Genomic DNA, 17,673 nt, shown 5'->3' on the forward strand with positions numbered 1-17,673 from the left:
ACCAAATATCACATTTTATTGACCTCAAACATCCTCGTACTAAACTACACATAGCACTAGCTGTAAAAACTGCATGTATTTGTTATACCAAATTGATCACAAGCCATTAACGCTAAACAGCCTTGCAAAGTGCTTGTTCCTACCTTGCATTCCCTCTATCAGGTTTCCCAAAAATTATTATAGGTGTTTACTTGTCATCAGAGCCATGAAAGCAATTCTTTTCTATTGCAGCTTATAAACTCATCTTTCTAGATCATTTCCCAGGAATGTAAGTGAACAACTCATTTTGAAAATTATGTCTTCTCTTTTGGTTTTGTTCACACTAGCTGAAAATGGAAATTGACTAATTTGAGAAAAAGGGCTTCATAAAAGTTAGCCTATTGCATCAAATGATTTTGGTACATTACGGTATTTGGAATATAGATACCTTTACTTACCTAGCATTTATCTTCATTTACCTGATCTATGAAAACCTGAAAATAAGCTTTGCTAAATGCTTCTGTATGCCCAGTCTAAAATACTCTTTATAATTTCGTATAGTTATAATATTCAATAAACAGTGTTACCACGTACACAGTACTGCAGGCTGGCTGCTTTCTACTGCCCCCTGCAACAGAAAATCGTCAGTATCAAGAACTAAACAAAAATGTTATTTTTTCTGTCTTTATTTCAATAGGTTGGGAAGCCCCTTTTTCTCTAGAAGTCAATAATATAAGCAATTGAGGAAGCATAACAGTCTCAGTCTAGCTTTGCACAGCAATTGAGCTCTGCTTCCCAATAGCCAAGGAATTTTTAGTACAAAAAGCATTAAATCAAAACCACTTGGAAGTTTATTTGGAGCTATAAGCTGCAATTCTCTTTGGATGTTTGTGTTTTATCTTTTATTTCGTTCTGATAGCATCGCCAAAATACAGTCACCTATATAACAATGTAACTCAGACTTTTTTGACAATCACTCAAGCTATTGTTGAAAATCACATAATAGGTTGCTCCTATTGCAGAAGATGGTAGTGGTCGCTCAAGGGTATTCACCTGTGACAGCAAGTCATGTTCTCACACCACCAATCTTCTGGTTGAGTATTTATTTTATTTATTTATTTTTGTGCTCCGATGTTTCGCTATTTAAGCCGTATGATATGCAAAGAAAGTTAAAGGAACTTCTGCACCTCAGCTGATATGAGAGCTTATAATAGTGGGAAAACGTGGTCAGAAACCCCATTTTTCCCCAACCATATGAACAACTATTCTGAGTCTGATTTAGGACAAAACGTTTCTCAAGTCAGGAAATTCGTACTAATTTATGTTCCTGGAAACAGCTTTATCTCCCCCAGAAGACAGCACAATACGGACAATGATCAAAAGGATTTTCTGACATCACAATTCATGTTCAGAGCAGAAGGATCACCTTTAGGTGAAGAGAAGCTTTTATGCTTCTTCATTTTAAACCTTCAATCCTCTATCAAGGATTTATAAATGATACCTGTAGAATAAGTAACTGTGCTAAGGAGAGATTTAATAAGAGCACAAACTATTACCTGCACAAAATATCCTTAATTGCTGGACTGGTGATATCAGCTGCAAGTGGGTTGTGAAGAGGTCAACAAATGCTCCAGGATAGACAATGAAGATAAAAATCCCAAATCCGTTAAATCGTACTTGTTCTCTTTAAAAAAAAAAAAAAAAGAAAGAAAGAAAAAAATGAAAAAGAAAAGAAAAATGAAGAGCAGTTATTGCACACAACAAATGAAAAACTGGGAGATTTTGCATAGCACACATTTTTGACTATGAGAATAATTAAAATTACAATTATCAAATTAAGTTACTCCTCATAACATGAAGGATGGAAAGATAAACTAGAGGATATTTTCTGCGTTAATTGCCACTTCTAAATAACATGCATTTATGAGGCTGGTAAAAAACAAATGCTAGAGTTCAACTTCTTTTCTGCCTTCTGGCAATAACACATGAAATATTAAAAAAAAATCTGCTTTTAAGTAATATACATTGTAGCACATATTTTAACATTGGGGGAGTCTATTAGGTAAAAAATGGCAACCTTTATTATTGAAATTTCAAAATAATCTGTGAAAAATTATCTGGAAAAGCAATGCCTTTCCTTTAACAGGAATACTTAGAGATTTCTGGAATTTATCATTTCTCTCTTTGTCCTAAGTGAAATTCATAGTAAATTGTAAACTTACAAAAATGAGGGAAATGTCATCTGAAAGTCAATAGGGTAAAAGGACAAATGCTATTTAAATATATTAGTAGCTGACACTGTCATATAGATAACAGTTTCAGAGTTTTCACAATTGCTTTTAAAGGGCACTTTTTGGAATATCTACGTGAAGACTTTACGAAGCTAGATATTTCAGAAGGGACTTGTAAAGGCATGACAATCACGTTTCAAGACATTTATTGCAAATAAATCAGCTAATCTCATATCTTTTCTGTGACAGTACACTGGGCAAAGCATTATATTTAGTCACTTTTCATACAATCCCAGCTGCAAGAATGAAGCACATATATAATAAAAGGAGACAAAAAATTAGGAGAAGACATAAAATTACACAAAACAAATCAGAACAAAGTAATACATGAATTCTCTGCAGGTAACTCATAAAAACTGCCCTTACTACAGAATAGCAAGGGTAATCTCCTGCCCATGCCAGATTTCACGACTTGGGTAGAAGGCATAAAGGGAAGGAGAAAAAGGTTTTTTTGATATAAGCCTTGACTAAGCTAAGGCTCGAGTATTTTATGCTTTTGTAGCCAATACTACCTTGAACTGAAGCTGGTGAAAGTATGTAGGGAGTCGAAATGATGTACCAGAAAATATTATTATTATATACAATAATCATACAATTCTCCCATAGCACAGCTATTTAGTAAAGCCTGAGGATGGACCTTAACAGCACTATAGACCCAATCTGTACTAGGAGAAAAACAAAAACATAAAAACACAACACAACAAAATGACAAGGAGAAAACAGCAGCAGCAAGTTGCTGTAAATGGAAAAAAAAATAATCTCCCAAATTTTGATTGACAGTAATTTTACAATGGACAATCCAATTTTTTCTCCTTGAAATAGATGGGAATCGATTTTTAACAAAAACATAACCCAAAGCTGAATATTCAGAGCCACTGCCCCAGATCTTGAGTGAAAGTATCATACCACTAAGGTATAAGAATTATTAATTCTGGTTAAAAACAGCTCCATAGTTACTCCTGGATTCTCTGCAGTTAGCCAGCAGCACATGAAGGCACTGTAAGAGAAAGGAAATTTTCTTGTCTCTTCCTGTCATGGGATGAGCAAGAGCAAAGAGCTTCATCCTCCATAAAAAAAAAAACACCCACTGGATATTACAGAAACCAAGCTTAAAGACAAACAGAGTATATGAAACACACAGGGTCCCACATCACTCCTTTGACTGAGAACTTTCATTGCTATAAAACAGGCTGTAACAGGTTCAAATGCAGTCATGACTTCTTATTCTCAAGAAAATCAGTGAAACAGCTTAGGGCTTCGTGCCCATGGGACAAATAATGCCTATGATGTCCCTAGGAAACGTGGAGGACACCTGAATATCAGTTCTGGTAACCACCACTTAACCCTCTTATGCTGGAGTGTCGTTTAACAGTAATTGACTAATCATCAAATAACATCTTTGTGAAGTAACCATCACAGTTAATAGTGACATTAAAAATTTCAACCATGATCAAAATTAACACATCTCTGAGATTAATAAGGGCAAATCACATTTGACTGAGTTACTGCTGTTCAGATGCTACTTCATGAGCTGCGTTTAAACAAACTAATTTAAAATCTATTTTAAAGTTCCATTCTACAATAGCATGCAGGTCCTCTTCAAATGCCACAGCTGCAGAAATGAAATTACTGTATGAAAAACAAGATCAATTATGAGCAGAATTACTTTAAACCTGATGCAGCGTGGTATATTTACAAAGCAGAAGTCCTGTCTCATGATCAGTAGAATAGGCACTGTATTAAAACTCTGTCCTTTGTTGTACATCCTTCCAGACTTAAAATCTAAGGAAGCTATGAAATACAGAATAAACAGACTCCCTAGATAAACTGAAGAAATGCTAACAACGTTCACCTGTAATTGGAATATTAGTCTTTCTTGGCACATAGTAAGAGAAAAGTAGTTTGTATTACCGAATAGCTGCCACCCCATGGCCGACTTCATGTATCACACCACTGATGAGGATTGCAGAGAAGAAATAGGTCAGCTGGCTGACAGGCAAATTTACACCAGGCACCTGTTCATGTGGGCATGACAACAAAACAAAACACACTAGGAAACCAAGAGGTACAAAGACAAATCATCCTGCCTCTAACCTTGCTGCTCTCACTCAGCTTTCTCAGCCCACCAACACAACAGGAGCCACACACACAGCACTACTGGTTTGTACCTCTTCTCTCTGTTTATTCAACATAGTTTAAAATACACTGAATATATATTCTTTTGCTGAAGGTTGAAAAGCTCTGCAGGTGAAAAGCCTTTTCCCTCCCCTACTCAGTCCCCACAACCATGACAGAGTGTGCCCTACTCTATATTAAGCTCCAGAAGTTTATAAAAACATACACAGACTTCAACTAAAATGAGACAGGCTTGGCACTGTGAGCAGTAGTTTACAATACCCTGTAGATAGTCATGTGGTTATTGAGATCCACCCTTAAAAAAAAACAAAACAAAACTGTAATACATTTAAAACTGGAATTGTCAGTCTCCCTTCTCTCTTTCTATAAAACATGACACCACCCCAAATTGAAAAGATCAAAAAAAGAGTAACTTCTGTCTATTGTTCAAGCTTTGGCAGTCTGCATATAGCAGATTAAGATTAAAAAAAGCACTTGCAATGGAGATACTATTTTAACTGATGTAGGACATAACACACAGCCCCCCCAGTCTTCCTGTTGCTGTGGATTCCCACCGCTCCCCAGCTCTTCTCTGCACTAGTTATGAGACAACAGCTCCTTCCAGCCAGGCTCCAAAGCAGTCAGTCACAAGTCAGAAGGAGGAAGCCTGCCCTCTTTCCATGGGACAGGGAGGAGGACTGCTCAATTCCCACCTCCTCTCAGCTGCTGGGGCTGCAGTAGGAAGACCTGCTGCTGACTCAGGGACAGTTGTCCCTGCTGCTCCCCACGCTCCAGGCAGGGAGCACCCCAGTGCTAACAGCTGCTAGGCACATGGCATGAATTGTGATCCAGTGGCAGAAAAGAGATGCGATGGGCAAACATTTCTGACCTGCCTGTAAGACTGTCTAAAAATGACCTTGTCTGACACAAAAGGCTGCAGCTCCTGGCTGCTGTTCTCTGGGCATCAGATACAACTGAGCAGACCCTATTCAACCCTACCTTCATTCAGTCCCGCCTGTTGCTCAGTTATGTGCATTCAGCTATCATGAGGAACCCTGAGACAGCTTGATGAGACAATTTAACTAAAAGAAATCCTTTGGAGGACTGTTTTCACTAGTGTTACACTGAATCATTTCACAAATTCTGTTCAGAGTGTGATGGTGACCAATATACTTATCTTAACTGGCACAATGATTGTACCTCCCTGTATGAAGACAGCTGCTCTTCACTCGTGAGGCTTCCATTGCTGGCATTAAAGCATTAGCTGGCGGCATTAATAATAGATCAGTTAACTGGCATTCTCAGTGGCTCTTTGCTCCAGGAGCGTGGGAGGACAGACAGCTATAGCAAAAGTTTCTATTGCAATACCACCGTGACTGTATCACATTAGAAAACACCGAGTGCTTTCACATATCATGTCAAAGAAGCTAGCTTACGACACACCTAAAGAGGAAGCTAACTCTCATGAAGAATTCACGCAGTATTTTGTTAACAAGCGTTGTCACCTCTTATTTCATGGTCTTCTGGAAATGCCTTTAGTAAAAAAAGGTCCTTTCCTAATAACTGATCTGCTTCTTCCCCACTTTTGCTAACAGGCAACCAACACAAGAGGAGGAAGCTAAAGAAAAACAACTCAGTTATCTGCAGATGGGTATTCTGAATAAAGTATATGGCTGAAAAAAAAAAGAGGATGGGTGCAAAAATCTAAATCAATGAAACATAAGCGTAACTCCCTTTCTCCAAAGATGAAGAATAAAGGCTAAGCAGATTCATGCCAAAGGCTAAAGCACAGTTAACAATTAAAAAACAAAAAACAAAACAAAAAAAATGCTCTCTCTCCTCCAAGGCAGTCAATTAACTATGAAACATATTGATGACTAATTTAAATGATGAGAAGGTCCTCCTCACTTGTTCTTCACTTCTTTGCAACCACATCTGGGTCACTTTTAGTGTCAACTTACACTACCACATTCCGGTCAATAGAATACTCAAACTCTTTGAATGCAGAATTACAGGATTGTGACCGTTGAGAAATGAAACAAAAGAAAGAGAACCACACAGGTTCTCACAGCTTAGGAGAAGTAACCTTATCTCCATACACGACACTACATTATCTGTATACAATACATCTCTTTCAGTACTGATCTATCCTTGGTTTGAGTGCAGTGGTACTGCCAATGAGCAGTCATCGCAGAATCCATTCCACATTGAAATTGTTAATATTGTGCTACATTTCTGCTTTCATAGTTACAGTTCACACCAGATTACTTGCTAAAGCTCATCTTCACTTTGCTCACCTTTTATTTATGTCACTTCCACAGAAGAGCAGAGTATTGCAAATGACTACTTTGGCATCACAAAAGTGGATGGATTCATGTAGTGATCTCAAAAAATGAAAATATAAGAGAGCTATTTCTTATTCTGGAATGCAATAGACACACATGCTTAAAATGGACCCTGTTGGCAGGTAAGAAATTTTCAGTCCCATGTTCAATTTGTGCTCTACTAGACACACAGCATAACACCAAGACTTCCCACTCACTCCTGCTTGCTTCTGGAGATAATTCAGGAGCAGGTTGTAAACCAGGTGACTAACAGTGGCAGTACCAGCAGTTCTCTCCCAGGTTACCGCTTTTGCCAACACATACTGCATTTGCTGCATTCACCCTACGTATGTGAAACAAATCCAAACCATCCCAAATGCACTGAGTTTATAACACATGCTAACGATCAGGCTGCTCACGCTCATGCAATTTATTTAAGTCTAGTGGCATACGGTCAATTTAGCACTTATGGGAAGGTCTGTCAAGGCAGCACACAATTCCCAACTTCTCTTTGCTACACTAGCGGAGTAGTACAACAGAGCAAAATGGTTGGGTACCACTGCTCTAAGCCATACGGTAGAAGGCAGAGCAATCTTATAGGACTTTTTGCTTTCCTGGAAAATGACCACACATTCTGGCCAGACAGCATGCTTGGTGAAATAAGGTTAGCTAGGAACCTTTCCAGGTTAAACCTGTTGTAAGGGTAATGATACTTCTTCCATTACTGCCTTATGTATTTTGTTGTAAGACATAAAGACAGTATTTGCAATCTTTCACATTCTATAAACTACATTTCTTCCTAAAACACAGTAGTGTCCAGCATCAGAAATCCATGAAACAATCAAATAAATTATTAGGCCTTTGACTAGATACTGTCAGAAACAGAACACTCAATTTCACAGTGTAAATTAGGCAGAGGTCTCTGAACAATCCAAAAATATACAATCTCCTCACTAATGAATCTTTGTTTCCACAATCACACAAAGCTCTTTACATTTCTCTCCTTTTCAACTGATGTTTTGTATTGTAATAAATGAAGGAGAACTCTTCTCTTCCTGCGGATTATGGACTTGTTTTGCAGGCTTCAAGGCCATCATTGTCTGCATGGCATCACATGGCCCAGAGAAGATAAATTCTTATTGCTGTTTTGTATTCTTAGTACTATGATAATTTAAGGCTTTTCAAAATTGCTGACCAGTTCTCACTTCTGAGAATATTTAATACAAATTCTTTCACATATTTGCATTCGTCTTCCCCTCTTTTACTACCTCAACCCTTCATTTGTAAGGCTGGTAACAAACCAGCCATTTTTTATTTAAACAAATATTAGCAGTTAGGTTATTCTTGCACGGGAGGATTTAAGTATCATATATCCCGTTAAGAAGTTGGTTAGTATCAGCTCACAGCCCTCAAATGAAGACCTGAGGAGAGATCACTTACCACAACTTGTAGCATACGATCATTCTGGGCTTTTGGTGCCTCAGTTAGCATCTGTGTCAGCGTCTGCATCAGTGTCTTTCCAAGAAGAATAACAGAGCCAAACATGGCAACTATACCAAACACCATTCCCATGCTGAACCTGCAAAGACAGGCAAACAGTTTAGTAATACATAGGCACAGGAAGCTCGTGCATATTCTCTGGGTATTTAACTTAGCACACAAACCTCACAGGGCAAAACCTACCCGGGGCTACTACTATTCATGCATCAACAAGGAAGTAAGTAAATATTAGCTAAAGGAAACTAATAACACTAATAACATATACTAGTAACATATTTAATAATATATAATATTTTCCGTATTTAGTAAGTGTTTGATATCCAAATCACATCCCGATTCATCTTCAAATATTTTTATGCTGTCCTTGTGCATTCTATTTTTTATTCAGTTACCCAACACAAGTAACTTGCCATTAGCTATGAATAAAAACATAACTTTACAATGTATAATTTACCATGTTGCACTACACCATCACATATTTAGAAATCTGGATCAAGTGATGGGGTGGCATACATATTTATATAAGCTTTTTCAATAAATTTGGCATCTTCCTCACCAGCAATAAAAAGTGCTAAAGAACAATACATGAGAATCAAACTTCTTTAAAGAAGAAAAATTAAAAGGTACAAATGCAAGACCAGATTAAAATCAATTACTTAAAACACATTCTTCTTCTCACCCATTCATATTTCATTAAAATCAGCATGAAAAATCATTTCAATTTACTTTAGTCCACCTAATGGTAAACTTTTATTCACCATTATTATTATTATTTTACACTATTCAATAGTTGAAGGATGTGATAAAGTCTATTTTGTAGCTGCAACATTTCAATTCACTACCAGTCCTTCTTCCTCTCACGATCACATAATTGTTCTCTTACCATCCTTAATAAGGCTCACTGGAAATTAGCAATTTTATTTTAAGCAATATGCACTTGTAATGCTAATTAAAGAGACCGATGGAAACATTATACTGTAATAAATTACACACATTAAAAATTTGTGATTGATACAGAACTACTTAAAACCAAAGTAAAACCATTAGATACCAGAGAAACCAACATGAAGCAGACTTCTCTTTCACAATTATCTCACTAATGGTAGCAATACAGGAAATGAAAAGAAATTCATGCCTTACTCATTGTTATTTTCAGAGTGGATATAAAACAACACTAGGGAGGCAATTCACCAATAATTTTCTAAACCAGTCCAAAAGCATCCATATTAACCACCCACCTTATTTACCCATTACCAGCAGTCTGTGCAATCTTCGCAAGGAAAGGTGCAGGTAGGTAAAAGACAGAACTAGAGCAATGTCCTTCTGAGTAGGTACAGTTGCTGAATGTCTGGGAAACGACTGGCAGCAGGGGCACAACTGTCTCTGAATAATTTGTAAACTCTAGTGATCAGGGGAGAGCTCAGTGTACAGTAATGGGCAGATTTGGGATACGAGAAGCTGCTTTCAGATCTACCTCTGTAGAGTATTATATGTAATATCTTCATACTTAAGAGCTATGAGTAGCTCAAACCATAGGTAAAAATACAGTTTGTAGATGTCTTGTTTTACAGCATCCCCATATGTAATTTAGCTGTATATTTTTTAGCAGAGGGCTGGCACAATACCTTTATAGCAACCCTGTTTGGTTGGTTTTATCCTTAGCCTATAGAAATAACCACAACTAGGCATTCCACTTTTAAGGATGAAAAGCACAGATGTGGTGATAGTTGCTGCTTCTGTATTTGAGGGAAAAGAAAAATCATGAATTTATACCATAAATAGAGAAATCTGGGTTTCCATCTCCCCCAGTTGTAGAACTGGCGGTTGAAGAGAGCTGTTTGCCATCGCATGTGAAAAGGAGAGATGCTCAAGCCATATGTCAGCAACCAGTCTTCATAAGATGCCTTCAAAGAGCTGGATGACTGCAAAACAATGGAAAGTTAGTTTAACCCAAAACTTTCAGGAAGATTCTGTATCACGTGGCCAAGCAGCAAATCAGATCCACTTATATAAAGACAGACGTGTAACTTCAAGTACATGTCCTGTGCATTATTTGTATTTTGATATATAGGTGTGACCTGTAATACAAAAAGGCTACACCACTGTTATGATGCAAATCACAAGTTTAGGATTGGAAGAGAGATCAGCCATCCAGTGTAATTTGGCAATTACAATCTTGTATCATCTTTCCTAGTGTTAAATCACTTTCCGTAATTTTCACCTGCCTGGTCAGAAGGCTAAAGAATGAACTGCTGATGGTATTTTTCTATATGCAATTACATTTTAGTAAATGTAAAAGCTAAAAGTTAAAACTACAACAAAGAAAAACACAATCTTTTGGCTTTCTTTTGGCACCAGCTTATTTCTAACATTGGTGAGATGTGGATCAGAAATGTGGGTATTATTTAGCAAGAGTAAAAACGAGGTCTACTTTTCAATGACTAATGAATCTACTATTTCAATGACTAAGAGCATCTGAAATATTTGATCACACTATCAAAAAGCCAAATAGACTTTAAAATTACCAACATATATTGCAACAATTTCATTCACTATGATCATTTTCCAGCATTTCAAGATACTGTTGGAACTCCTTCCTGCTAATTCCAAAGATTTCTCTTTAGAACTTGCCTTTACAATGAATGTGACCTATGGACTATATAATTAATAGTTTACTGCAGCAGTATCCAATATTATAGGCCGAAAGAAGTAGTTTTGCAACTGTTATTTTATAGTATGTGGTGGTGGTCTTCTCAATAGTCTTTACTCAGCCTAATTCATGGAAGCTAGCATCAGAAAGCCCGCTGAAGGACAGCTTTCCTTAGAGATGAAGGAGGAATTCACAGCTGAGGAAAAGCGTACCAGAGCTGTGAGCCTTCTGACTCTGGGCCGTTCCCAGGGCAGGAGTGTGTCTGACATAATCCAGACAAGTCTTCAGAGCTGTCTGAACTACAGCATCGTTCCCGAATTTCCCTATGAGCAGCAGCACCTACTGAAGACATCAGGAATGCGCAGTTCACAAGGGGCTCCCTTCTGCCCCCCCAGAAGGAACTTCACAAGTTCCTGGCTGTTGGTGAAACAAATTTAGAACTCGCCAAGTTCCTTGCGTTCCTCCTTTCCTTCCACAGCAATGGTGGGGAATAAGCAGCTCATCTTGCACAGCCATAGCTTTTCTCATTTTGTTGAATTAATTAAAATTTGAGCACTAAAAAAGCCTTCCATTATGCCAGAGCCACTTGCTCATCGTTCATTTATTACCTATTACACCATTTTATCCTTCCTACCCATAAGTTTATGCATAAATTCCTTCTTCAATTTACTGATTTCACTAGATTTTTGTTCAGTCAGCTGAGGACCACCATAAAAGTTTTCATCATAACACATCCACTAGTCAGCGCTGGTCTTTGCCTACAACATCACTACGTTGTCCACAACCATATCAGCATTTGCTAGCCTAGCTTTAACAGAAGAGACCACAAAGAATACTACATTTTTACAAATCATACGTAAGCCAGAGAAACAAAGAAAATGCCTCTTCGCATAATCTTGAATAATTAAGAGCAAAAATATGCACAACATTAAGTACATCCGTCTTTTGGGACTTAAGGAAACAAACATATCCTATTCACACAGGATCCCCAAAACCAACAACTAACCAACGAACAACAACAAAAAAAACTCACAAATGTTAGAACTGGAAACAGAAATTTGGCACTTCAAAAATAGCTGTTCTCTTTATCACATACGAAATCAACCTAGAAACTTCTCCCCTAGAAATTCCACCAATGCATCCCATCAATTCATTGCAACCACACCACAGCTCCACTGTACCAGCAAGGCATAAACAAATATGCAGTTCTTAATGAGAAATACAAGATTACTGACCAATACTTTGGCCAAAAGACACCAAAAATAATATTCCTTTGGGATTTTTCTCAAAAAAAGTTGAGTAAGTGGTGTTCATAACCACTAAATGAGGGCATCCCTTTAATACAAAGAAGTAAATGACTGCATTCCTTTGCAAAATGCATTAAAAAGCTCTACTTCTGGTCCTCCTGCCCTGAGCCCAATAGGATCACCCCACTGCCATGTGCACCCTCACTCCCTGGTATGAAGTATGTTGGTGCCTTATGTCTCATTTCAAGCTCCCTCCACAGACTTTGGCTCTGCTTCTTTAGCTTGAGCTCTAAGTGATCTTTGTTATATTAATTTTACTATAAAAGCAATACCCTTTTTATTTATGCAAGCTTTCAAAATAATGAATGTCTGCTGAATACGCTGGGAGCTCCATAACTGTCTGCCAGCAAGCAGGAGCCCTTAACATTCTTTCGCGCTGACAAAGTCTGTTCAAGAGCCCCGAACCATTTCAGCTTCCTGACCTTAAAAGCTGAAGGCTAACCTTGACTGAATGCGCCTAACGCATCTTTTATTTCTGATAGCAGAAGGAGGGACAACCTTCCACCCTTTTCACATCCCTGATCCTTCAGGCAGAATGAAATGGGATGATTTAGCATGCTGGGGAGCAGGAATTCAGGGGTCTGCCTACGTGATTCCCTTTTTTAAGACCCAAGCTTCACTGGGAAACTTTTGTATCGGTGCTTCAGTAAAGAGCAACAAGAGGGGCTTACATTTCCAAGTCCCACATTGATTCCTTGCTGATTTGCTAATGCAAATACATTTTGTAATTCAAGTAATATTATGTTAATTTATTTGTGCAAAAAGACATTTATATACACAGCTCCTCCTTTCACACCAAAGAGTTTGAAAGGGTTGAGACTCCCACCCAAAAACGTTGGAAATCAGAAAAACAGTATGAGAGAAAACTGAGCAAGAGACATTCAACATTGAACGAATTATCAGAATAAACATCAACTGCAAGTTATAGCACACATACTTTTGTTGCCAAAAATATTTTTAAAAATAAATTAAAATACTCTAATATTTTTCATTCATGCTCTGCGTGTCGTTTTGGTGTACTTAAATTTTAAATAACTGGCGATCTAAGCAGGGACTACCTTTTGCTACAGTTGTTAGCAATCTAGGGTTATGAGTGTGGTGGGAGATTAAGAGTACTAGCAATAAAACAAACATGAGTTTCCTAATTATATAAATGTGGTTATTTAATCCGAATTCTATTTTGATTGTGGTACTCACAATGAAACTTACCACTGAGATGTACTGACATCAGATCTACTAATAAATCTGCTGAAACCCAACAGCTTACACTTTGTTCCTGATGATTAATTACCTTCGTCAACTTCTAGTTAAACATCACAGTTAAAATTTAACTCCTGGACTCTCCTGCCTGCTAGAAAATTCCAGCCATTCCCCTTTCTTATTCAACATAATATGTAATATTCACTTGGTATAATGAAATTTCAAAAATCTTCAAATAAATTATTGTTGTTGTCATTTGCATCATTAAAATGTACAGGCTAATATTTGACAAGAATAGCTTTCATCATTTGCTGAGCTGTTTGCTCCATAACAATTAGCAGCAGGGGGAGCTACGTATCTTTCAAGTTTCCTCACCACCCAAAACTTAGCTTTCCTTATAACATTTTTTCCTGTATTTTACACCAGTGACAAAATGAACATTTGTTACTTTGAAATAATGCTAAGCCCTATTTACACTCAGCAGAAGCAGATGCAGTTCCTGGACTGTAATGCAAATTTCAAAAAGCGAAGGAATTACAGATTGAATGTTTCGTTTGGTATTTTCCTCGTATTTAACTATCACAAGTCCTGTTTTGAATACAAAGTAAGCAACTCCATCCATATCTCACATCGATATCAAGCGTTAAAAAAAAATAAAAAAATTAATGAAACTCATGCAGCGCACACATGCATTCCTGGCTATAATGACACACGGATGGCATATCTTGGTTTATGCATTCCTAAATATAATATCAGGGGCATATTTTGGTTTCAAACCTTTCCTTCTCCACATGGAGGAAAAAGATGAGGCCGATAATGCTCTTTTAGGATTTAATTCTTTGAAGGACAGACAATACCCTCTTAAGACTTATTTAGTTGAAAGGTAGCCCCATAGGGCGCTGATATTTTTTTCCAGTAAACTGAGAGCGCCCAAAAGGAAACGCACATTACTTTTAACCTAAATTTTAGAGAAACGCCGTAAGACACAAGCTCCGCAGAGCACATTTATAAATTAAACGCGGGAGGGTTTCTTCCTGCCCCTGGTCCCCGGGGAGGGGGGGGGGGGGGGGGCCTTTCAGCCAGGCCCGGGGCTCCCGCCCGGCTGTGCGCCCGCAGCCCTCACCTTGAGCATCGTGTCCGCCAGGTAGATGGCGCACCAGCCCCCCAGCACGCACACCACCACCGGGATCGGGATCATGGCGGCACCCGACGAGGCGACGGCGGCCGCGGCTCTGGACGGAGGAACCCCCCCCCGGAACTAAAGGCGTCCCGGAACTTTTGTGCATCGGCTGCGCCGCCCGCACGGACGCTTCCGGGCACCGCGTCGGAAGAGGGGCGGGTGACGGCGAGGCGACGCTCAGCGGTGCCCCGCCCGCCGCTGCGAGACCCGGGCCTGACTGCGCCTGCGCATGGCGGCAGGGGTGGAGTGGGCGGTGCCATGTGCTATGTGGGCGTGGCCTGTCACTGACTGGGCGGGGCCATGGGACGGGAAGCCCCGCCCCACCCTGACTGAGGGGGGACGTTCCCCCGCCCCTCCCCCCCAGCGCTGAGGGCCGTGCCCCGGCCGGCCCCGCCCTCTCTAAATTTACCTCAGCTCTTTCTTTCTTTTTTATTTCTTTTATTTCTTTATTTTCGTGAAGAGGTACAGTGATGTGCTCGCATGGTCTCTTCACGTTGCCTGTTGAAGGTCGGGCGCGGACCTCCCGAGCGCAGCTCCCAGAGAACCATAAAGAAAATGGCGGGGGACAGCAGACCTCTGCCATGGTGGGGTTCAAGGAGATCGTGGAAGCGTTTCCCTGACAAGGGAGTAATAAAGTTCGCTTCAACTACTAAACTGCCTCCAGAAATAATTTAACACAAATTTCATGACACAAATAAAGCTTTTTGTGAGGCTGGTTGTGAGTGCCTTCCAGCCAAACACCCTCCAGACCATTATATTACTTCCCACCATCATACAAATTCTCTCATTTTGTGCCTCTCTTGATCCCTCGCTGCTCTCAGGCATGCTCTCATTCTTACTAGGAATGAGACGTGCCATGAGGTCACGTCATAAAATTTGGATTCTTTGGGCCTTCCCTAGTTTAAATACTTTAACTCTGGGTTTGAGCACCAAAGGTAAACAAGTACATGGATTTGGTGAACAATAAGGAAAAGTTGTATTTATTTGCCTATACAAACTGTGAAATTGAACCTACACCCCCCCTCAAAAAAAAAAAAAAAGTACCATCATATCCTCAGTTTTCCCATTATTTCTAAAGATTTTTCAGGAATGAAGACACTAGTGGTGGGAGAGCCCTCTGCAGATGGTGGCTTCCATTCTGCCTTTCCCTGCGTGCTCCAGATAAAATATCTTTGGCCTCAGTTTCTCAAAGATTACTCAGAATGACACCTCTCTACTAAAAATGCTTACTCCATCCATTCTTCAGCTCTAGTGTGTTAATATGTGGGTTCACAGACTGTGCTGTGGGACAGCTGTTTTGAGTAAGGTTCATAAAACCAACCACAACCTGCACTTCCACACAGAAAGCTCTGTAGAAGTTGTATTTTCAAGAGCTGTGCCAGTGTCTGTGCATCGAATCAAAATATAAGACAAGCCCTCCCTTTGCTAGAATTTAAATGTTTTTAATGCCATTTTTCAGCCACTTTTTCATTTTTTTCAGCTCTTTCTTTGTTTTGCACATGCATCTTCACCCTGTCCTTAACAAAATTGTTGGTGGGAGCTTTACTCACCAGTACCAGCAAGAAGAAAAGCATCTCAGCTCTGAACTTCATTGCTCTTTCTTGCTTCCCTTCTTTTCACTGATAACGTAGCATTGGTGAGGGACATGGTGGGTAGGTCAAGCAGGGAAGTAAGGGGAGACAAAATCTAGATTTTATTACATTTGTAAGATAGGAGTCCAGCCCTGGCCAGTCCCTTAGATTGCGTGAGAACTAGTAATACATACCTGGCTTCTCTTTGTTCTCTATGTGGTGAATTTCTTTGTCTTTCAGCTTGAAGGTGCTTTTCCTACAAGCTCCAGATTTTCCATTGTCCTTAAGCCATTACACTTTGGTGGGAGCTGCTAACTGACGCCTTATGAGAACTTTGGAAAGGATTCTGTTCCAATGTAAAAGCAGAAGAATTACATGAAATGTATTCAGCCCTGCATGCAATCAAAATAGAATTTGCACAATGACACAGACAACTCTGGGATGTCCCCAGCATCTAAAGGAAATCATCAGCAGAGTCCCGAAATAATCAGATATGGCTATGGCTTTTCTGCCATGGTCCCCAATTTATTATACTCAACTGAAAATCATCAAGGAACAATGCAAATATGGTTAATTCTACACTTTATTGGTTGAAATTTCAAGTTTTTCCAAAGACCAACATGCATTTAATATAAATATACAAAAAATATTCTAATTGTGGTCTTTGGAAGAAATAGAGGGCAATAAACAGCTAAGAACATGAGTACTTACAGTAGTGACATAGTCTCACTGAGAGCAGGCATAGTAAAATGGACACAGTGCCTCCTGTTTAATGGATCCAGTCCATAAACAGTTTTTGTAACATTATATTTTTCTTCAATGTTTATTTAGTATGCCGTATAAAATAGAAAAATTAATTTTATTGACTTTGCATAGAAATTGGCAGTGCAGATAAAAAGGAATACAACTAAAATGCACAGTCTATTTTATTGCTGGAAAGCTCATCACAAGAAAGTAAACAAAAATGAGAATTTTCCGGAATGTGGAAGATACTGTGAGTGAACTAGAGCACTGTCAGCCCCACTGTTTTTACTCACATAACTTTAGTGGATATTTTGCTGGTGGCTGAAAGGCAAAATTAATACATATTCTGACAGAATAAAACTGTTGCAGACTGTAAAGTGTTACAGGGAGAGAATGCATTTTGCTATTTTAAGATAATCATGATTAAAGATTTCCACTTGAAAATGGTTCAGGAGGTAGCAGAGATATTGATATATGCTTTTTACTACAACTTGTTCTTCCTCGCACACATACAATGATAAAGTATTGACTAAATCAAAATGTCATACTGCAGTCAGGTCAGTGCACAGTATCCAGAAGTTATGACAAGGCAGTCTAACTCACAGTTTAAGAAGTCACAGCTGAGGTGTGTACTAATGGGAGGGCTTGGGTGGGCCTCAAAAGAGCTGATATCTAAGATTGTTGGAAAAGGATACATTCCAGTCAACACGCAAGTGTATCTAAGTCCATGCCAAAACTTGAGACAGAAAAAGAATAGCCTTGTAAGCATAATAATATTGATTAAATGTAATTTGGCAAGTAAATACCAAACA

At 38.9% G+C, this 17,673-nt stretch overlaps 1 protein-coding gene across 3 annotated transcripts in view; it reads right to left on the reverse strand.

Moving 5' to 3' along the window:
• The window catches only part of MBTPS2 (membrane bound transcription factor peptidase, site 2), a 36,767-nt gene extending 21,404 nt beyond the window's left edge, over window positions 1-15,363 (reverse strand). The window contains exons 1-5 of one of the 3 annotated variants that reach the window (XR_013946449.1): window positions 14,490-15,357; window positions 9,983-10,131; window positions 8,150-8,288; window positions 4,182-4,285; window positions 1,536-1,663 (exon numbers count right to left, since the gene is read on the reverse strand). Coding sequence is in view for 2 of the 3 variants with exons in the window: in XM_080579748.1 (XP_080435874.1) it covers window positions 1,536-1,663; window positions 4,182-4,285; window positions 8,150-8,288; window positions 9,983-10,131; window positions 14,490-14,564 (595 nt within the window). In the remaining variant the exon portion in view is untranslated. Of the gene's footprint in view, window positions 1-1,535; window positions 1,664-4,181; window positions 4,286-8,149; window positions 8,289-9,982; window positions 10,132-14,143; window positions 14,412-14,489 lie in introns of those variants that run through there. The other 2 variants (XM_080579748.1, XM_080579749.1) reach the window with 2 other exon arrangements.
• Window positions 15,364-17,673: the final 2,310 nt, after the last annotated feature.

The sequence above is a fragment of the Anser brachyrhynchus genome (assembly GCF_964034855.1).
Source record: "Anser brachyrhynchus genome assembly, chromosome: 1".
Lineage (NCBI taxonomy): Eukaryota > Metazoa > Chordata > Aves > Anseriformes > Anatidae > Anser > Anser brachyrhynchus.